This window comes from Protopterus annectens, chromosome 10.part0 (genome assembly GCF_019279795.1).
Source record: "Protopterus annectens isolate FY-2018-M chromosome 10.part0, PAN1.0, whole genome shotgun sequence".
In the NCBI taxonomy this organism is placed as follows: Eukaryota; Metazoa; Chordata; order Ceratodontiformes; family Protopteridae; genus Protopterus; species Protopterus annectens.
In genome coordinates, this window is record NC_056744.1 from 938,617,593 (window position 1) to 938,641,070 (window position 23,478).

A 23,478-nucleotide genomic window follows, 5' to 3' on the forward strand; every position below is an offset into this window, starting at 1 on the left:
TACCATGGAAAATAACAAAAAAGTATGAACACGACCTGGATACACTCCAAAAAGATTTATTCACAAATAAAGTAAGCGCTTTCGTACAGGATAGTACTTGTACTTCTTCAGACAAGACAAGACAATACTGAATGCAAGACCTTATATACACTCTCCCAGAATGTAAATCTAATGAGCTCTATCACATGGTCAATTAATCATTAATTACATTAAATAAAAGACCTAGCTTGGAACAATATAATATATATTTAAATAGATGAATTTTAACATCCTTTTGTTGCATAAGAATGTTTTTAGCATATTTATTCAGTTTTAAACAGGACTTAGTGCATACATACCCATGTATCTTTATATTCATTAAGCCTCTTGTTTTGATCACACATTTTTCATCATACTTTTCATCTTTCGTCACCATAATTATAATAATATTTTTTATTGTAATTTTTTGTCTATCTAATTTATTAATATTTATTCATTTTTCAGTCTTACAAGTGTTATTTAACATTTTTCCAGGTGTAAGTGGCTACTTTTCCAATATACTTCTAATGTACACTTCTGAAGTATTTTGAACTGCATTTTGAAATGCATTTTCTAATGATTTTCTTATATTATTCCAAGCTAGATCTTTTATTTAATGTAATTAATGTTTAATTGACCATGTGATAAAGCTCATCAGATTTACATTCTGGGAGAGTGCATATAAGGTCTTGCATTCAGTATTGTCTTGTCTGAAGAAATACAGGTACTATCCTGTACGAAAGCGCTTACTTTATTTGCAAATAAATAATTATTTTTGGAGTGTATCCACGGCGTGTTCATACTTTTTTATTTTCCAAGTTTGCTTTGTGTTTTCATAGTATCTGCACATACCATCCTTAGAAATGAATGCCCCAGTCAGACCACGAGTCCAAAGATAGGAGGTAAAAGAGCTATCATCCTATGAAAAGCATGAACCAATGGGGAAGGAGGTCTTTCACTAACGAAGTTCACAGATGACTGCAAACTAGGAGCCATAATCGAAACTCCTAACAATGTGGACATCCCACAAAAGGGCCTCACGGAGACAGATGCCTGGTGTCAAAGCCATGGCCTCAATCTCAATGCCAAAAAGTGCATTATCATCCCCTCTAGTTAAAAACTCTGTACCCATGAGCTACTACATAGGTGGTAGTCTACGTAACAACGAAAGTGTGATAACAGACCTTGGGACACAGGTGGACAGCAGTCTCTCCTTTGATAATCACATTGCCACAGTAGTCAGGAAATCCTTCTATGTGGCATACCTCATCACAAAAGGTTTCCCATCCAGGAAAAAAGATGTCATTGTTCCCCTCTACTCGACACTCATTAGACCCATTATAGAGTACAATGCCCCTTTTGGTATGTACCTCACAAGACATCTACAATAACTGGAAAGGCCGCAGAAATACCTCAGAAAGAGGATTACCAGCCTCAAACAGATGCCTTACGCAGTCTGTCTGAAAAAACTCCAGCTTCACTCCGTAGCATATCACCTACTCAGAGGCAATCTCTGCCTAACATACAAAGCTATGTCAAACCCAGAACTGTTGGACATGCTTCACTTAAAGAAATCCCAATCCCTCCGAACTACATGCTCTAGGGACCTAAACTTTGTCACCACAATAAACAAAGTACAGTTGTGTACATTTACCATAAATGTAGATGTTCGACTGTATTCACTGTTGCAGTCATCACACTTGGGTTATCTGCCTGCAGGTAGCCCTCAGTTGGCCTAAATACCAGAGTCTTGGGATTTCTGCACCGGATGCTGTTGCCTCATCCATGAAGTCAGGTTGTCAGGGGTATAAAACATGCAGCCGATGCCATTACATCAGTTTTACTTGCCCCATTTGTCAGGAGCCCCCAAAACAGGAAGCAATCAAATGGTGTGGAACACCTCCAGTAAAACAAGGGACTTCCATTCACTCTACCCCCTGCCGCCCAAACACTAACAGACTATGCATGGGGGGCTCACCTGGCAGGGAAGTTTACCTCCAGTAAAAAGTAAATACCATTTCCATAAGATATGAGCAAAAAATAGGATAGGTAGAAAGTATAGAAAGACAGGGAGCTGGAGGGAGGGTAACCAGGACTGCAACAGTGAATACACTCGAACATCTATATTTATGGTAAGTGTACACAACTGCACTATGTTCTTCATGTTTCACTGTTGCAGTCAACAAACTTGGGTTGATTCCCAAAGCTGAGGAAGGGTGGAGGCAGTCAAGAAGTAGTAGGGCTGGCTAGCAGGCCTTCTAAGACTGCTGTGGCAAATCCAGCTCTGGATTTAGAAAAGATAAGTGGTAATGCTTGGTGAAGGTGTGTACAGAACTCCAAGTTGCAGCTTCCAGGATGTCCCTGGTAGGGACTCCCATGAGAAAAGCTCTGGAGGTTGAGGTAGCCCTAGTGGAATGAGGCCTGATCCCCTGTGGGGTAGGTTTTCTATGGTGTTTGTAGCAGAAATGGATGCAGTGTGCTATCCATTTAGAAATGATTTGTTTCGAAAAGGCCTTGTCCTCTGCCCCTGTAGCAAAGCTGACTAGCAGCTGGTCAGATTTTCTGAAAGGTTTAGCCCTGTCAAGGTAGAACCTCAGCTGTCTGTGCACATCCAAGGCGTGCAGGATCCTTTTCCCTTTATCCTAAGGATTAGGGAAAAAAAGGTTAGCAAATGGATGGATTGGTTTAAAGCCACACTGGATACCACCTTGGGCATAAAATATGGGTTAGTCCTGATGGAAACCCTGTCCACATGGAAGATAATGAAGGGTTCCACCACCATAAGGGCCTGTAACTCAGACACTCTTCTTGCTGAAGTGATGGCTAGCAGTAAGGTTGTTTTCCAAGAGAAGAATTTTAACTCTGCTGTAGCAGCAGGCTCAAAAGGGGGAAGCATGAGCTTCTCTAGTACAAAGTTAAGGTCCCAGGCAGGAGAGGGAGCTCTCCTTGGGGGTCTTAAATTGTTAGCTCCTCTCAGGAACTGTTTGATCAGAGGGTGAGAGAAGAGGGATGTCTCAGTATTGTAATGAGCTGAGATGGCAAAGGCATGAATCTTAATTGATGAGAAGGATAGGCCTTTGAGGAGCAGCTCTGCTAGGTAATCTAGGATTTGAGGCAAGGAGGGCACGGCTGTGTCCTTCCCTTGAGACTGGCTCCAAAAACAGTATCTATTCCACTTTTCTGAATAGGATTTCCTAGTACTGAGCATCCTGGCCTCAAGGATAACATCCAGCACCTGTTTGCTGAGGGTTGCTGGTGATGTATTCAGGGAATAAGCCAGGCTACCAGGTTCAGTGTTTGCAGCTGAGGATGCAAAATCTGTCCCTCCTGCTGGGACAGCAGAGAGGGGGTCTGATGTAGGTGGCATTGCAGTCAGACTGCGTAGGAGTGGGTACCAGTGCTGGCATGGCCAGTCTGATGCATTAAGAATTGTCCTTGGCCTGTCCTGTTTGATCTTGAGGAGTACTCTTGGAAGGAGGGGCAGAGGGGGAAAGGCATAGATTGAGGGGTTTTCCTATGTGAAGGACAGGGCATCCACTTTCCAAGCTTGGCTGTGGGGAATTCTGGTGCAAAATTAGTTTAGTTGATGGTTTTGGGGGGAACACAAAGAGGTCCACTTCTGGTGTCCCACACCTGTGTATTAGAAGTTTGAATGAGTTTGATTCCTATTTCCACTTGAGTGGGTCCATTAGATTTCTGCTTAAGTCGTCTGCCAGTGAATTTAGTTTGCCTGGCAGGAACTGAGCTTGCAGGTGCACTTGGTTGATTAACGCTGTGTTCCAGAGACGTGGATAACCTGCAGAGTGGGTAGAAGTGAGTTCCCCCCTGCTTGCTTATGTACCACATAACTGTGGTGCTGTCTGTCTTTATCAAGAGTTCTCCTGGCAGGATAAGGTATTTGAAGGCTGTCAGTGCATTCTGCACAGCTAACATTTCGTTTTGATTGATATGTAGGTGAATTTGTCCTGTGCTCCATTTGCCTGCCATGTGAGCCCCCCCATGCATAGTCTGATGCGTCTGTTGTCAGAGTTTAGACGGCAGTGGGGTTGTGAGAAAGGGAGTCCCTTGTTGTGGTTGCAAGCCTCTGCCCACCAAAGGAACTCTGTCCTTAGGCAAGGAATGATGGGAATCACTGTTTCCACATCCTGGGAATGTTGACACCAGAGACTTTTAAGTACCATTGAAGTTTACACATATGAAGTCTTGCATATGGAATCAGTACAATACCCGAGGCCATGAACCCTAGAGCTTGCAGTATTTTTCTTGCAGATAGCTGGGTTTGGGTGGCCAGTAGTTTGAAATAAGTTGTCAAATAAAAGTACAGTTGTGTACACTTACCATAAATGTAGATGTCCGAGTGTATTCACTGTTGCAGTCATCACATTTGGGTTATCTGCTTGCAGTAGCTCTCAGTCAACCTGATTAACAAAGTCTTGGGTCCTGCGTCGGTTGCTGTCTCTTCTTCCATGACGTCAGGTAGTCAAGGGTATAAAACATGCAGCTGACGCCATTACATCAGTTTTTCTTGCCCCAGATGTCAGCTACCCCCTTAATGGGAAGCAATAATATATATATATATATATATATATATATATATATCTATACATATATATATATATATATATACACATATACATATACATATACACACACACACACACATACATACATACAAGCTTATGCCTCCACCTAAAAAGCAAATACACCAAAAAGCTTTTAAGCATAGCAATGGAGAGTAGAGGTATAGCCAAAAGAAGTCAGGGGGCTGGAGGATGGGTAAAGTACAGTTTTGTACCTACCATAAATGTAGATGTTCGAGTGCTAATACAGCTGCAGTCATAACAGATGGGTTCTCCTGCCGTCAGGCGGGTCCTCGGTCGGCCGAATTCCAAAGTCTAGGTCTGGCGTCGGATGTCGTCGCTTCTTCCCTGACGTCAGTGCGACAGGGGTATAAAGGAACCAGCCGACGCCATCTTCTTCAGTTTTTCTTGCCCCAGATGTCAGGTGCCCCCAGAAGGAAGGCAATACATAAATTTGTGTAATAAAGATATGCAATATAATCAAAATACAGTAGTTGCAAGCAAATACACCATAAATGAATACCCCAGTCAGGTTGTATGAGGAGGTGTTAGCCAATAGGCCTGTCCCTAGAGGGGAAGGAGGGAGGGAAACCTGGACTGCAGCTGTATTAGCACTCGAACATCTACATTTATGGTAGGTACAAAACTGTACTATGTTCATCGTGCATACAGCTGCAGTCATAACAGATGGGTAGAATCCCAAAGCTAAGAAAGGGGTGGTAGGCACTAGGTGGAACTAGGAGAAGCCAGGATGCCCTGCAAGACTGCAGTGGTAAAGCCTGCTCTAGTTTTGGAGTATAATGGTAGGTGGTAGTGCTTGGAGAAGGTATGCACAAAACTCCCAAGTGGCTGCTTCCAAAATATCTTTGGTAGGAACTCCTCTGAGGAAAGCTGCAGAGGTAGCTGTGGCCCTTGTGGAGTGAGATCTGATGCCTGTAGGTACAGTTTTGCCATGAAAAGAACAGCAAAAGCATATGCAGTGGGCTATCCATTTTGAGATTGTCTGTTTGGAAATTGGCTTTCCTTGAGCTCCTACACCATAGGACACAAAGAGCTGTTCTGATTTTCTGAAAGGCTTTGTTCTGTCCAAATAATAACGCAGTTGTCTGTGGATGTCCAAGGAATGTAGTAATCTCTCCCCTTTGTTTTGCGGGTTAGGATAAAAGGTAGGTAAGTGTATGGCCTGATTCAAAGCTACCCTGGATACCACTTTAGGCATAAAGGACGGGTTGGTTCGTAAGGAAACTCTGTCCTGATGGAAGATGATAAAAGGCTGCACAGCCATGAGAGCTTGTAGTTCTGAAACTCTACGAGCTGAGGTAATAGCCAGAAGGAAAGCTGTTTTCCAGGACAAATATTGCAAATCTGATGAGGCAGCTGGCTCAAATGGAGGCAAGGTCAGTTTTTCCACAATGAAATTGAGATCCCAAGCAGGTATTGGTTGTTTCCTTGGGGGTCTTAGATTATTAGCCCCTCTGAGGAACTGTCTTAAGAGAGGGTGAGAGAATAAGGGTGGATCAGTGTTGTATTCTGCAGAAATGGCTGAGGCATGGATTTTGATGGAGGAGAATGAAAGTCCACTGCTTAGCAGCTCAGCCAGATACGGTAGTATTTGAGGTAAATTCAGTTTTCCAGGATCCTGGCCCTTTTTCCTCATTCCAGACACAAAACAGTTTCCATTTTGCAGAGTAAGCTTTTCTAGTTGACGGCCTTCTGGCCTCCAAAATGACATCCTGCACCTCCTTGGAGAGTAGGGTCTGTTGTGATGCTAAGGAATCTTCCATGCGGCTAGATTGAGTGTTTTTAGCTGGCTGTGAAGAGTTCTGAAGCTGTGCTGAGTCAGGAGAAGAGGCATTAGAGGCAGGGTCCATGGTGGGGAATGCGTCAGGCTCCTCAGGAGTGGGTACCAGTGTTGTCTTGGCTAGTCTGGAGCAATGAGAATCATCTTTGGTCTGTCTGCTCTGGTTTTCAATAGAACTTTGGGCAGCAGAGGAAGAGGTGGGAAGGCATAAACTGTAAAAAACAAACAAGTGTAGAAGCGGAGAAAAAACGGCAATTAAGTTCTTTCTTTCTGGAAAACGTTTATTTACCAGACCACGGTCCACTCAGTAAATTAGATAAGTAAACACAATCAATCGTAAAACATAAACGCTATTGAGCCCTTGCGTTTTCGTCTGCTGCATTGAGACTTCATCAGGCATAAACTGTCATTGATGTCCAACTGAAAGAGAGAGCATCCACTCTCCAGGCCTTTGGATGGAAAATCCTTAAGCAGAATTTTGTCAATTGATGATTTTTGTGGGAGGCAAAGAGATCTATGTCTGGCCTTCCCCATGCTTGGATTATTTCTGTAAAAACTTTTGGATGCAACTTCCATTCGTGTGGATCTGTCATATTTCTGCTTAGGTTGTCTGTCAGCGTGTTTTCCTTGCCTGGCAAGTACTGTGCTTGTAGTTCGATTTGTAAGTCCATGGCCATGTTCCAAAGTGACATGGCCAGTCTGCATAGGGGGTATGAATGTGTTCCTCCCTGTTTATGTACCACATAACTGTGGTGTTGTCCGTTCTTATCAATAGTTGACCTGTTTGCAGAAGGTCTTTGAAAGCTATAATAGCATTTATTACTGCTAGCATTTCCTTTTGATTGATGTGAAGGTGCTTTTCTTTTTGGGACCATTTGCCCTGAATGCACCTATCTGTCATGTGCGCCCCCCAGGCGTAGTCCGAGGCGTCTGTTGTGATGACTTGATTTGCTTGAGGCTTGCTGAATGGAAGACCTGTGTTTGTTTGGCATGCTTGAGCCCACCACAGAAATTCCTTTTGTAGACACGGAATTAGTGGTATTATTGTTTCCAAACTGTGGCTGTGTTGAGACCATAGGTTTTTCAGGTACCATTGAAGTTTCCTCATATGCAGCTTTGCACATGGGATTAGTAAGATGCAAGATGCCATGAATCCCAGAGCCTGCAGGATTTTCCTTGCAGTCAGCCTGGTGCAATTTGCTAGTGCTCTGAAGTATTGAGTTAGTTGCCCCTGCTTCTCTGGCGTATGGTAGGCCATCTGGGTGTTTGTGTCCAAGTTGGCACCCAGGAAAATTATCTTCCGAGAGGATATTAGCCTTGATTTCTTTTTGCTGATTGTGTATCCCAGAGAGTTCAACAACATTATTACATAAGCCAGATGTTTCAGAAGAATGTGCTTGCTGTCCGCTTGGATCAGGCAGTCGTCCAAATAGGGGTATATTTGTATCCCTTGAAGTCTGCAGTAGGCAATTACTGATGCCAGGCATTTCGTGAATACTCTGGGAGCAGTAGATAAGCCAAAGGGCAATGCAGATAATTGATAATGGGTTGAACCTGCAAGAAATCTGAGGTATCTTCTGCAGTTTTGTCTGATTGGGACATGCAGGTATGCTTCCTTGAGGTCCAATGCTACCAGCCAAGACTCCTTACCCAGCATGGGAAGAAGCTGCTGTAAAGTGAGCATCTTGAATTTTGGTACAAGTAGAAATGTGTTTAGGATGGATAGGTCCAAAATAGGTCTCCAATCTTTTCCCTTCCTTGGTACCAGGAATAGTCTGGAATAAAATCCTTGACCTTGTTCGTGCGTAGGTACCTCTTGAATAGCTTTCATGTCTATGAGATCTGTAATTTGCCTTTGTGCCTCTGCCCTTTGATTGTGTGGCAGGTTTGGCATGCCTCTCATTTTTGGAAGGGTGTGAAAATGGAATCTGTAGCCTCTGTTTATAATGTCCAGGATCCATTTGTCTTTTGTGACAATATGCCAATTTTTTGAAAATAATGCCAGTTTTCCTCCTAAGGGGGCTGCCATTTGAGTCTTGCTTGGCATGCAAAGGGGAAAGTCATTGGGCTTGCTTTCTGAATGATTGCGAGTTATCCTCACCACCTCTTTGTGTAGGTGCTTGCCATTGTCTGCCTCTAAATGATCCTTGGGATTGTCCTCTGCCCCTCGGGCGCCTGTATCTACCTCTTTGGGGTCTGTCCGTGGCTGGAAAGGACCAATTTTTGGAAGACCAATTTCTACTGAAACGTGGGGGTTGTACCTGTAGAAAATCTTTCACAGTTTGCATTGATTTAGCCTTTTCCTCCATTTTCCTTAATACCTCCTCAGCATTAGCACCAAATAATACATCCTTTTGTAGAGGGGCATCTAGTAATTTAGCTTTGACATGATCAGGCAAGGTTTGTTCCTTGAGCCAGGCATGTCTACGTATGACTGATCCTGTAACAGCAGCTCTACATGAGGCCTCTAGAGCATCAAAACCACATTGTAAGGTATGCTCACCCACTTGTTCTGCACTATGCATCAAATCCTGCAACTCCAAGTCTGGTTGTTCAGGTTGTGACATTTTACTTTTCAATTGTGATGATAAAAACTGTTGGTATTTTAGCATATGGAACTGACAAGTTTAAGGCCCTCATGGTTAAGGTAGCCGAGGTATATACCTTTTTTCCCCACCTTTCTAAGGATCTGGAATCTCTCTCGGAAGGTAATGGATTTTTAGCAGTGGAGGCCTTAATTCCCTTGGGGCCCTGTGAGATGGTTTCTGGGTCAGCAGCATGGCTTTTGTATAGAAATTGGTGTGAGTCAGGAACCCTGTAGTACCTGTCAGGCTTGACTGGGGCTGGAGGCAGAGAATCCGGGTTAAGGCAGGCCTCCGAGTAAACATCATCTAGGATGTCCAAGACAGGAGGTATAGCCAGAGGCCTGTGCTGAGGTAGCAAGAGAAATTCCCTAAGCCTTTTCTTGGAATGTGAATAATCTTGGCCTTCCCAGTGGAAGTGTTCCCTTAAGGTATGCAAAGTTTCCCCAAAAGAGTAATCCTCTGGGGGGGATACAGAAGGAATGGACTCCTCTGCATCAGAGTCTTCAAAAGGGGAGTAAGACTGTTCCTGATCATCAGAGTGCTCTGAAATAATGCAGCCCTGATCAGAGGAGGGGGATTCTTCCTCCACTCCGGGCCTTTTGTCCGGTGGGGGTTGAGAACCCCTGATTAGAGTAATTAAATCCTCAGCCATTTTAAGCATCTGTTTTTTAGGCATGGGACCTGGAGATGGGCCCTGTGTAGCTGGTCTCTTAGAATGCATGGCTGCTTTAGACCTAGTGAAAGCCTTGATGGAAAAAGAAGAGGAAGGTCTGAAGACACCTTGAGTGGAGGTAGACCTGTCCACATTTTGAGGTTCAACGCCAAGAGTGGCTTCGGTATCTGTAGTCGGGGTGTGGGCCGAGGAGCCTGCGACCTCGGGCACAGGAGACATCGCCAATGAAGTGTCGTCGGTAGCCAGGGGTTGCATAGGCGCCTCGCTGAGAACCGGACCATGTGTAGTCGGCTTTGGCGTGGTGTCGGTAGAGGCCGCGGACCTCGTGTGTCGGTCCTTATCCTTGCGTTTTTTAAACAAAACTGGAGTCGGAGTATCCGACGACATAATATAGTTAAATGTTTTTCCAAAATAATGCTGGGCGAACTCCGCCCGACGCTTAATGGTGCGTTTGTTGAATGTAGCACAAAAGTGACAGACCAAGACGTTGTGGTCTGGGCCTAAACAAGGTATACAGAGGGAATAGAAATCCTTATGCGGTATTTGCTTCCCACAAGAAATACAATTATTAACTTTGTCTGACATCGGTCTGAGGCAAGAAAGGTTTCCCCAACGGGGTACTTAGCTTTCAAGAAGACTTCGGTTTCAAAATGTTCGTAATTTCAGGAGCTGGCCAACCGGCACTTGCGAACTGCTTCTGCTTCGGGCACCACGCGGCAAGAAAGACTGAAGAAGATGGCGTCGGCTGGTTCCTTTATACCCCTGTCGCACTGACGTCAGGGAAGAAGCGACGACAACCGACGCCGGACTTAGACTTTGGAATTCGGCCGACCGAGGACCCGCCTGACGGCAGGAGAACCCATCTGTTATGACTGCAGCTGTATGCACGATGAACATCCAGGATTGCAACAGTGAATACACTCTATCATCTACATTTATGGTAAGTGTACACAACTGCACTATGTTCTTCGTGTTTCACTGTTGCAGTCATCACATTTGGGTAGATTCCCAAAGCTAAGAATGGGAGGAGGAATTTAGATTAGGACCAGCTATATGGCCCTGCAAGACTGCAGTGGTAAAGCCAGCTCTAGATTTAGAGAAAATTGGAAAATAGTAACACTTCGTGAAAGTATGTACAGAACTCCAGGTACAGCTTCTAGGATGACCCTGGTAGGGACACCTCTGAGAAAGTCTGTAGAGGTAGATGGAGCCCTGGTTGAATGGGGTCTGATCCCCTGTGGGATGGGTTTTCCATGGTGCTTATAGCAGAAATGAATGCAATGGCCTATCCATTTAGAAATGGTTTGCTTTGAAATAGCTTTCCCCTATGCTCCTGCAGCAAATGCCACCAGCAGTTCAGATTTCCTTTGAGGTTTAGTCCTGTCCAAGTAAAATCCAAGTTGTCTGTGCACATTTAAGGAGTGCAGTATCCGTTCCCTTTGTTCTCTGGATTAGGAAAGAAGGTTGGCAAATGAATGGACTGATTAAGAGCCACACTGGATACCACCTTAGGCATGATGGAGGGACTGGTCCTGAGGGACACCCTGTCTGCATGAAAGATGATGAAAGGCTCCACTGCCATAAGGGCCTGTAATTCAGATACCCTTCTTGCTGAAGTGATTGCTAAAAGGAAGGCTGTTTTCCAAGAAAGGAATTTTAAATCTGCACTTACAGCTGGCTCGAAAGGAGGAAGAGTGAGTTTCTCCAATACGAAGTTAAGGTCCCAGGCTGGAGTTGGGGCTCTCCTGGGTGGTCTTAAGTTTTTGGCTCCTCTGAGGAACTGCTTGAGCAGTGAATGAGAGAAGAGGGGTGGTTCTGTGTTCTAATGAGCTGAAATGGATGAGGCGTGAATTTTGATGGAGGAAAAAGAAAGGCCTTTGTGAAGCATCTCAGTTAAGTATTGAAGAATCTGAGGTAAGTTGGGTGCTGCTGTGCCCATCCCTTGAGACTGGTTCCAGGCACAGAATCTTTTCCATTTTTCAGCATAAGATTTTCTAGTACTAGGCCTCCTTGCCTCTAAAATTATATCAAACACTTGCTTACTGAGGGATGGTAATGGAGAGATTAGGTAATTAGCCAGGCTGCTAGGTTCAGGGTTTGAAGCTGAGGGTGCAGAATCTGGTTCTTCTGCTGAGACAACAGGGTAGGGGTCTGAGGCAGGTGCCATGAGCCAATAGAGACACACTGCGCAAGAGGGGGGACCAGTGTGACCAGTCTGGTGCAATCAATGTCCTTTGTTTGTCCTGCTTGATCTTTAGTAGTACTTTGGAGAGGAGAGGCAGAGGAGGAAAGGCATAAACTGTTTTTCCAGCTGAAGGACAGAGCATCCACTTTCCAGGCTCATTTGTGGAGAGTCCTTGTGCAAATTTTGTCCAGTTGGCAGTTCTGTGGGGAGGCAAGCAAGTCTATCTGGGCTCCCCCATTTGTTTGTCAACATGTTGAAAGTCTTTGGTTCCAGTTTCCACTCGTGTGGGTCCATGAGGTTTCTGCTTAGTCTGTCTGCCAGTGTATTTAGATTTCCTGGCAGGAATTAAGCCTGTAGATACACTTGGTAGCTCAAGGCTGTGTTCCACAGTGCCATGGTTAGTCTGCAGAGGGGGTAAGAATGGGTACCCCCCTGCTTGTTTATGTACTACGAATGTGACCCTTGAAGGCTGTCAGAGCATTCTGTACAGCTAACATTTCTTTTTGATTGATATGCAGGTGCATTTGACTTGGGTTCCATTTGCCCTGAATGCACTTCCCTGCCAGGTGAGCCCCCCATGCATAGTCTGTTGTTAGGGTTTGGGCGGCAGGGGGTAGAGTGAATGGAAGTCCCTTGTTTTGGTGGCAGGCCTCTGCCCACCAAAGGAACTCTAGCCATAGGCAAGGTATGATAGGAATCATTGCTTCTAGATCCTGAGAATGTTGACACCATAGGCTTTTAGATACCACTGTAATTTCCTTATATGCAGTCTTGCATATGGAATTAGAAGAATGCAGGAAGCCATGAACCCCAAGGCTTGCAGTATTTGCCTTGCAGATAGCAGGGTTTTTGTGGCCATTAGTTTGAAGTAGGTTGTCAAATGAATTTGCTTCTCTGGCATGAGGAAAGTCATCTGGGAAGTTGTATTCAAGCTTGCTCCTAGGAATATACTTTGTTGACTGGGTACCAGGTGTGACTTCTTTTCATTTATGGTGTACCCCAGACAAGTTAGCACCTTTTGTACAAAAGCCAGATGATTCAAAAGTATGTCCTGGCTTAATTAGACAATCGACTAGGTATGGGTATATTTTGAATATTTCTTTGCCTGCAAAATGCAATGACTGGAGCTAGGCACTTTGTGAATACCCTGGGCGCAGTAGATAAGCCAAAGGGCAGTGCAGAGAACTGCACTACCCTTTGGCAGTGCAGAGAACTGATGGTGCATGTAGCCTGCTTTGAAGCGTAGGTATCATCTGCAAGATTCCCCGATTGGGATGTGCAGGTATGCTTCCTTTAAATTGAGTGTTGCCAACCAGGCATCTTTGCCTAGCATAGGAAGCAACTGATGAAGAGTTAGCATCTTGAATTTTGGAATCACCAAAAAAGTGTTTAAGGTAGACAGGTCCAGGATAGGACACCATGAGTTGTCTTTTCTGGGTACCAGGAAAAGTCTTGAGTAGAAACATTGTCCCTTTTCCTCTTCTGGTACAGTTTGAATAGTCTTTATGCTTGAGAGAGAGAGAGTACTTGCTTTTGAGCCTCCACTCACTGATTTGGGGGTAGATCTGGACAACCGTTTGGGCTTGATAACGTGTGGAAGTGAAATCTGTATCCTTGGGAAACTATATTTAAAACCCATTTCTTCTGGGTAATGAGTTCCCAGGTTTTTGCATGCAGAGCAACCCCCCCACCCCCCAAGGAGCAGTCAGTTAAGAAGTGCTTGGAAGTTTTAAAGTTAAGTTATTGAGACAGTTTACCATAGCGGGGAGTTTTACTACTCCCAGATTTGAAAGTGGGAGCCCCCCACTGCTTAGTCCTGTGTGTACCTTGGGACTGAAGCCTGGGTGTTCTGCTGGATATGGGTTTGGACTGAGAAGGCCTGGAAAAGGCAGGAAAGGACCAATTCTTAGAGGGCCAATGCCTACTAAATCTAGGAGATAGTACTTGTAAGAAATATTTAACAGTTTGCATAGATTTAGTTTTTTCCTCAATCTTTTTAAGAACTTCTTCTGCCTTGTTGCCAAACAGGCGGTCCTGAATTAAGGGAGAATCCAGTAATTTTGCTTTAACATGATCTGGCAAGGATTGCTCCTTAAGCCAAGCATGCCTACTAAGTACAGACCAAGTGACAGCAGCCCAGCAAGATGCCTCTAGTGAATCTAAACCAAATTGCAAAGTATGTTTTCCAACCTGTTCAGCAGAATGTATTAAATCCTGTAAATCCTTATTTTCAGCACAATCAAGAATCAACATCATTTTCTGTTTAAGTAATCCAATAATATGCTTCTGATACGTTAACATATGAAACTGTCAGTTTAAGGCCCTAATGGCAAAGGTTGCAGAAGTGTATAACTTCTTACCCCATCTATCCAGCACCCTGAAGTCTCTATCAAAAGGGGTAGAACTTTTGGCACAAGTAGCCTTAATGCCCTTGGGTCTCTGTGAAATGGTCTCAGGATCCACAGTAGGAGTTTTGAAAAGGAACTTGCGAGTGTCAGGAACCCTGTAATATCTATCAGGTTTTCTGGGAGCAGGAGGTAAAGAATCAGGGGCCAAGCTAGATTCCAAAAAGGCATCATCAATGATGTCTAGTACAGGAGGGATAGCTAAAGGCCTGTGCTGGGGCAGGAGTAAGAAATCCCTAAGCCTCTTCTTAGAATCAGAGTAATCCTGACTTTCCCAATGAAAATGCTCCCTAAGAGTATGCAAAGTTTCACCAAAAGAGAAATCCTCTGGGGGAGAAGCAGAGGAAATAGAGTCCTCAGCATCAGAATCCTCACAGGTAGATAAGGGTAAATCCTGGTCATCAGATGAAACACAAATTTCAGAATCCTGGTCAGAAGTATCATAAGCAAAATTAGTCCTAGGTCTCTTAGAGGGGGAAGGTTGGCTTCCCCTGATTAAATTAATAAGGTCTTCAGCCATTCTTATCATTTGTTTTTTAGGCATAGAGGCCTGAGCATGCAGTCTGCGCGTTGGTTTTCTAGGTATGGTTCAAGTTTTAGGCCTTGAAGAAGAAGATGGGAGTCAGTTTGATATGCAAGTCAGTAGGCCTGAATACACCCTCAGAAGCCGGTGTCTGCACAACGGCTCTAGACCCATCCAAGGCAGAGACATCCGCAGTGTCCACAGTTGAAGCATCTCGTGGCATACGATTGGGTCTCAGTAGAGGCCTGCGAATCTGAAGTAGCGGGTATCAGGGGCTGCGAAAGTGCCTCACTGAATACCGGCAAACTGGCGACTGGCTTAGAAGCGTCGTCGGCAGCTCTGGAACTAGGCGGCCTGTCTCTGTCTTTATCTTTGTGTTTTTTCGGAATGTCATTGGTCAGATGGCTTACCGAAGACATATCTGGAACCAAGCACCAAAATATTTAGAAGCGAAAATACAGACGGATAGTTTGTTGCTTAAATAAGGCACAAAACCGACAGCAAGGTACATCGTGGTCAGGGCCTAGGCAAGGAATACAGTACGAATGGAAATCTTTATGAGGTATTTGCTTTCCACAAGAAATACAATTATTTACTTTTACTGACAGCTTTAGTTGAAGACTTTGGTTCTGAAACTCGAAAACAAAAATTTCAGTGTCGGCCGACTTGCGAACTGCTCCTGCTTCGGGAACTACATGGCAAGAAAGACTGATGTAATGGCGTCGGCTGCATGTTTTATACCCCTGACTACCTGACGTCACGGAAGAAGAGACAGCAACCGATGCAGGACCCAAAACTTTGTTAATCAGGCCGACTGAGGGCTACTGCAAGCAGATAACCCAAATGTGATGACTGCAACAGTGAAACACAAAGAACATACAGCTTTTCTGGAGTGAGGAATGCCATCTGGGAAGCTGTGTTCAAGCTTGCTCCCAGGAATACAATCTTTTGGCTGGGTAAAAGATGTGATTTATTTTCGTTGATAGTATACCCCAGAGAAGTTAGGAATCTCTTTACAAACCAAACATCAGGTGATGAAGTAGCAATTCCTGACTGTCCACCTGAATCAGGCAGTCGTCCAAGTATGGATAAATTTGAATATTTCTCTGCCTGCAGTAAGCAATGGCTGGAGCCAGGCACTTTGTGAATACCCTGGGCGCAGTAGTTAAGCCAAAGGGAAGTGCAAAGAACCTGCCCTGAAACGTAGATATTTCCTGCAAGATTCCCTTATGAGGATGTACAGATGAGCTTCTTTTAAGTCTAGGGTGACTAACCAGGAGTCCTTGGCTAGCATAGGAAGGAGCTGCTGGAGTGTAAGCATTTTGAATTTTGGTACTACCAAGAAGGTGTTTAGGGATGACAGATCCAGAATAGGGCGCCAAGATTTCTCTTTCCTGGGCACCAGGAACAGCCTGGAGTAGAAACCCTGTCCCCTTTGCTATGTTGGCACAGGTTGAATAGCCTAGATAGTGAGAAGAGAAATTACTTGCTTTTGGGCCTCTGTCCACTGGTTTCGAGGAAGGTCTGGCAATCTGCTTGGGGATGGCAGACAGTGGAAATAAAATCTGTATCCCTAGGATACATTGTTTAAGACCCATCAGTCCTGGGTAATATACTCCCAGTTTTTTGCATGCAGGGTGAGTTTTCCTCCTAGGGGTGCAAGTACTTGGGCATGGCTGGCTGGGAAGGTTTATGGACAAATCGTTGTGAACTTTTTCCATAGGGGGGTGGCTTACCACTCTCAGTTTTTGAGGAGGGAGCAAACTGACACTGTAGTTTTTGTGGTCTGATGCCCACTGTGTTTGGGCTGAGGTCAGGAAGGGACTGGAAAGGACCAGTTTTTTGAATGCCAATGACTACTGAATATAGGTGGCTGTACCTGTAAGAAATTTTTAACAGTTTGCATGGATTTAACCGTTTCCTCCATCTTTTTAAGAACTTCTGCTTTACAGCCAAACAAACATTCTTGGTTTAATGGAACATCAAGTAATTTTGCCTTGATGTGGTCTGGCAAGATTTGTTATTTCAGCCAAGCATGCCTTCTCAGCACAGACCCAGTGACAGCAGCCCTGCAAGATGCTTCTAAGGTATCAAAACCACATTGCAAATTAGATTTACCAACTTGGTTTGCAGAATGCATTAAGTTTTTTAAGTTCTTATTTTCTGCACAATCAGGACTCAACAACATATTTTATTTAATTAGATCAATAATATGTTGCTAATACGTCAACATGTGACACTGGCAATTTAAAGCCCTGATGGCAAGAGTTGCAGAGGTATAAACCTTCTTACCCCATCTGTCTAGAGCCGTAGAATCCCTGTCCGAAGGGGTAGGGTTTTTAGCTGTAAAAGCCTTAATACCTTTAGATCCCTGGGAAATGGCCTCTGGATCCACAGAGGGATTTTTAGAGAGAAATTTGTGAGAGTCAGGTACTCTGTAGTATCTGTCAGGCTTTCTAGGAGAAGGTGGTAATGTATCAGGTGTAAGGCTGGATTCCATGAAGACATCTACAATATCCAGGACAGGGGGAATAGCTACAGGCCTATGCTGAGGCAAGTCTAAAAATTCCCCGAGTCTCTCTTTGGACTGAGGCTAGTCCTGGCATTCCCAGTGGAAATGCTGTCTTAGGGTATGCAAGATTTCACCAAAAGAAAGGTCCGGGGGGGGGGGGCTGAGGGGATTGAATCCTCTGCATCTGAGTCTTCATAGATAGATAAGGGTATATCCTGGTAATCACAGGGGTCAGAGTCGTCAGACTCATGGTCTGAAGAATCAGAAGGAAAACCAATTGTTTGTCTTTTAGAGGGGGAAGGCTGGGCTTCCCCTAATTAAAGTAATAAGGTCTTCAGCAATTCTAAGCATTTGTTTCTGTGGCATGGGAGCTTGAGAATGTGCTTTGGTGGTCGGTTTCCTAGGTGTAGTGTGAATTCTTCGCCTGAGAAATTCGATAAATTTAATCATTAAACAGAGTAGTCGGTTTGATATGAACATCGTAAGGCCTGAATACACCCTCAGAAGCCTGTGCCTGCACAGCGGCTCCGGACCCATCCAAGGTAGAGACATCCGCAGGTTCCATAGTCAAAGAAGAATCTCGCTGCATATCAGACGCCGAATGGCTCTCAATAGATGCCTGCAAATCTGTAGAAGCGGGTAACAGGGGCTGCGAAAGCGCATCACTGAGTACCGGCGAACTGTTGACTAGCTTAACGGAAGTGTCGTCAGCAGTTTTGGACCTACGCGGTCTCTGTCTTTATCTTTGCATTTTTTCAGAAGATCGGTAGTCGGATGGCTTACCGAAGCAATTTCGGAATATGAAGAACGAGAGCGAAAGAATTTAGAGACAAAAATAGCCAGACAACGAATAGTTTGGGTGTTGTACAAGGCACAAAACCGACAGCAAGGGACGTCGTGGTCTGGGCCTCAACGGGTGAGCAGTAAGAATGAAAATCTCTGTGAAGTATTTGCTTTCCACAGGCAAGACAATTGTTAACTTTTTCTGACATTGGTTAGAGCAAGAAAAAAGGATATCCAGGACAGGCAGAAGACTTCAAGTTTGAAACTCAAAAGATGAAAATTTCAGGTAGCTGCCGACCGGCACTTGCAAACTGCTTCTGCTTCAGGCTCCCGCACGGCAAGAAAAGCTGATGTAATGGCGTCGGCTATATTTTTTATACCCCTGACAACCTGACGTCATGGATGAGTCGACAGCATCTGACACAGAAATCCCAAGACTCTGGTATTCAGGCCGACTGAGGGCTACCTGCATGCTAATAACCCAAGTGTGATGACTGCAACAGTGAAACACGAACAACATCATGATGGAGAGATAGATTCCTGTCCCAGAGACTTCCCATACTCTGGAACAAACTACCCATCTATATCAAACAAAGCTCCTCATTATCACTCTTCAAGAAAAATCTTGACGATTGGTTGGGGAAAAGGAAATTCACCCCGGGGATAACCTCTGTGGCTCTGCTTGACAGGGGCACAGGGAAATAATTTTCTTGGGTGGAGAAAGTCAGGGTACCTTTTTGGCTAGGCTTATATAGGCCCTAGGACCAATAGTCTAGTACCTACCTATGCACCTATATATAACTCTCTCTATGCACATATTTACAGGTGCAAGAATATGCTATAACATTTAATTTAAGAAGCAATTTACAATATCAAATGTGGATGGAAAATGGAATTAGGCTTAGCAAAGCTTTTGAATAAGATGTAGCCATAATGACTAATGTAGCTTTTGCTACAGGGGTAATATTATATAGACAGGTATGAAAACATTAAAAGAGGCAACTGAGGATAGTTGCAAGAAAGGATACCATGAAGAGAATACAGAGAAAATATGGCAGAGGCATGCAGAGGTAAGCAGAGTAGAAAGGAGAAGTGTGAGAGAAATGCAAAGAGAAAAGGGAAGTAACATATTTCTCTCTTCCTTAGTTTCAACCTCTGCAAAGTAAATAGGAAGTCAAGGCGTCTAGTTCAAGGACAACTAAAAAAACTCTTTGTAGGGAAAATATGGGTTAGCAGCAAGACAGACACAGATTAATTTGATAGACCATATATGGTTCTGAGGAAATTAGGCCATGAAGATCGGAGATCCTACATGCAGAGGCTATGGACACTAGGGAAAAAAATCTGCATAGAATTGAACTTCAGCTCCATAAACACGCAGGCTCAAAGGGTAGAAAGGCAACCCCATAAGCAGCTTCATATTTCATGGGAGTTCTCAAAAGGAGGATGATTATGATGATGACAGTATTTTGTAAACGTACAGAATGAATGGATAAAGGGGAAGGCTTGTTTATGAAGAGTTAAGCAGTGGGTTATTAAAATTTATTTATACTGAGTTCTGCTCAAATTCCAATCAAAGGAACAGGATTGCAAAGTAAAAGGCAATCAGTTTCAATGACTCCTGAAACCTTAGAATAACTGAAGGGATTAGGAGATCTACATCAATTAAAATTAGAACACCTAATCCTGACTGTGAATAATATTTAAACTCATTATTCAATTTCACTGTTTTAACTAGCTCTGGTGTGAAGTGTAAAACAAACGGCTAACTGAAAATTTATGAAAATTTAATCATATATCAGTTTTAACAGCTCAGTGTGCTATCACATTTCAACTCCTGTTTTAATTTTACTTTAAGTTATTTTTTGTTGCATCATAGGCTTGAAAAGATTTATAGCAACCAGTGTTTTTTTCAAAAAAAAAAAAAATAAAGGTGTACATTATAGCAGCTAGGCCATAAAATGGAGTAAGCTGTTACCCCAGCCATGGTGGACATTCTTGAGTAAGATCTGGAGGGTTTCTGGTATCACCGGGAACATGTGTGACTGAATCTACACCCTTCCCCATCTCAATGAAAAACAGGAACCAGCAGACACGGCAGTAAGACATACAGGAATCGCCCATGCCACAAGATAAATATAATGCATTCTCCACTAACCTTCTCAGCTGCACTGAGAACAAGAGAGCATAAATAACTAGGTGAGTCTCTGAAGTGGTGCACCTCTAAAGACAAAGACCATGTATGGCTTCCGAAACAAACTTGGAAACAGAAATGCAGGAGCAATTCTGGGTTCATCAGCAAGTTCTTCAGCTTATCCAAAAGGATTTTCTCGAAAAAAAAATGCCTAGGGAATAGATGACTGGCTTCATATTTGTTGGTACTGCAATAAGTTGAGAACCTTAAGTACAGCATACAAGAGTTAACAAAAAGTGATGCTGGTTGACCAAGCTATAGTAAATGAGGAAATCCGTTTTATAAGATTTAGAGGATACTAGGAAGCATCAGAACTAACTAGGCAGTTATTCTTGATAAAGTTGGTCAGTCAAGGAAAAAAAAAGATAAGGAGGGAAAAAACAGGAGCCTCCAATGCTTAGTGATTATACCAAACTCCTGACTGAGGTTATGAATGAAAAAATAAAATGCTACAAATTAATCAAAAATCTTAAAAGCTGCAATACCCTGGTTGCACTACCTGGATAATTTGAAACCAGACAACAGAAAATTTCACCGTTAACATACTTATAAAGTACAGTACAAGAGATCTCATGAAACAATAAGACTACTATCAATAATTCTCCTATCATATAGATTCCCAGAGTTGTTTTAAGATGTCGTTTGTTGCTTTATTCATTTTGTAAAGTTATATTGCAATATGTTAAAATGTAAACCAAATTCTGAAAATGAAACAATGTTTATACAAATGACAGGTTGCTGAGGAGATAAGCTAGTTGTGATGAATTATGTTTAGTAAACATTATTCTCCTAAAAACAGTCTAGGTATTACGATTACCTTACCAATAATAAATCATTTGTGCAGTGGTACCACTAATACCACCCTCCTCCTGTCCTCTGGCATCATATTAGTGCCCCAAGTCTACACAGCCTTCTTTAAGGCTTCCCAACTACCACCCCATCTTATCCCTGTCTTACCACTCTTCAGTACCCTAAATGCATTTCTCAGCTCCTACTTTGACAACTCAATGTTAGTAATATGATTAAATATATGAAATGGCATGCTGCAATAGTCAAATCATGTACAACATTCTGTATTCCTTTAAGTGTGTACTGATAAAGTTTTATCACACAGTTTAACACTTCTGCCTTAAAGTAAGTTATGACAAAAACATTTTTTAACTTACAGAAATGGTTTTATAATCTCCCTCAAGGAAGTTTCGAAAAGGCGTTAAAAAGTTAAGAGCTGATGTCTGCATGAATTCTTGTTCTGCTCCTCCGATTCTCTTTTGTGTTTCTCCGCATTTAATAAGGGCATTTCCTAAAGATTAAAACATAGGAGTCCATTAAAGTAATTTATGTATCAACTAAAATAAAAGTACATGAACAAAAAAGTGCAATCTTTTACTAATGTTGTCATTCCCTTCAAATCATCAAATTTTTGCAAACTGTTCATTCAGGTGATTTAACCCAGAAATCCAAGAACTGAGAGGAGAAAATTACGCAACACGAAGTTAGTTATAAGTAAGAGACATGCAAGTGATGAAATGTGTTACTCAAGAAGAGCCTACCATAGAAGGCTGAATGTATATTATAAAATTAAGTCTCATGAACGGACTGCTATCTGAAGTCAGAAAACCACAAACTAACTGCACCTCGAGGTGATAGACTTTTGTGGGCTACAAGATTTTGTACAAGAACTCCCTTGGACCTTGTGTCCTAAAAGGAAATAAGGACACTTTGAAAAGAAAGAGAACAAGAAACTTGAAGGGATATCTAAAATTCTGTCTATTCCTTGAACACAGACACTTTTGCCCACTGATTTAAGTTGTAGCAGAATTGTGGCACAGCTTCAGGGAAGCTCTGAACACTGTTTTACAGCAAATTCCAGCAGGCAAGATGCAAAAAGCCCAGGCTACAGCTCAGGATACCAGACTTTCCTTAAAGACACAAGCACTTGAAGAGAGTTAGCTGGGGAAGATGAGAAGGCCCATTTTTGGGAGGGAAAGGAATGTAGATTCAGTCTGGGTGGAGGCACATGCTGCACAAAGCTGCCACCTAGCAGCAGAATTCACTGAGCAAGTACACAGTAGCATGGACTTACATTAGAAGTTGTACTGGCCCCTACAGTGACATGGGTCACATGTCCTCACTGCCTGTATGATGGCCACTACAGATGCCCCCCCTCCCCCAATAATGGGTAAATAGTGCATGTCGGGGGATAAACTGACTCAATCTAACTGGGCAAGGCTTGACCGCGAACAAGTAAAGCATCAAAAAAGCCACGATACAGGAAGCTATGTCTTGCAATATTTAAGTGACAGAGGCAAGAATGGGGAGCTCATCCCTTATGGGCTTCCTGACTCAGGGAAATGAATAATTTTTTTAAAAAAATATACAACAGGTTTTCAATCTGTTCAAGCGACTCAGCACCAGAACATGAAGAACTGCTGATTATAATCCTTCCTATATAAGCCTGTTCCTTACTAGTCTAGTATAGTAGAAAAGCAAAGCATTCTCTAACATGGGTGCAGAGGTATGACTAACCTTGATAATAAAGACTGCCTTAAAAGGGGTCTCTCCAAAAAGGCTGATTTTTGCAAAAGCCAAGAAAAAGTACAGTTGCAAAGAACTTGCCATAAAAGTAGATGTCCTACTGAGCACTTCTGCAGTATTCCAAGCAGATGTTTTTTCAACACTGACATCCGGATGAGGTACCAAACCCTAAACCTTCCAGGAGCCAAACACCAGATGTATGAACTCAGCCCATAAGCATAGGTGTACATAAAGGGAAGTATCCAAGCCAGCAGCCTGGAGACATCTGGGGGAAAAGCAGTTAGCCAGGAGGGAAAAGCAGTCTTGGAGCCTGTCAGTCAAGGCAGCAGAGAAAAATAAGGATAGACATGGAAGGAATACTGCAACAGTGATCAGTATTACATCTACTGTTATGGTAAGTTTTACACAACTACAGTAGGCCCTTAAAGACATCACCGCTGTAGTATTCCAAACATATAGGCAATTCACAAAGCTTAAGTAAAATGGGGGTGGTGACTGAGAATTGTCATAAGCCAGAAAGCAACATTGTTGGGAAAGTCATCTACTCTGTAGAGCTTGGTGAAAGTGTGCACTGAAGACCAGGTAGCTGCTTCCAGAATCTACCCCCTTGTAAAGGCCTCCAAAAGTGACCACTGATGTAGCAGAATGGGTTTTTGGGAAAGACAGCAGGGATTTGCCATGGTA

General features: G+C 43.3%; 1 protein-coding gene across 1 annotated transcript in view; it reads right to left on the reverse strand.

Annotated features, from left to right (window-relative positions):
* The window catches only part of SH3GLB1 (SH3 domain containing GRB2 like, endophilin B1), a gene marked incomplete in the record, with an annotated part of 1,384,102 nt that overhangs the window by 703,223 nt on the left and 657,401 nt on the right, over positions 1–23,478 (reverse strand). Inside the window, 1 exon segment of the mRNA XM_044085714.1 lies at positions 21,426–21,559. Within this exon segment, the coding sequence (XP_043941649.1) occupies positions 21,426–21,559 (134 nt within the window).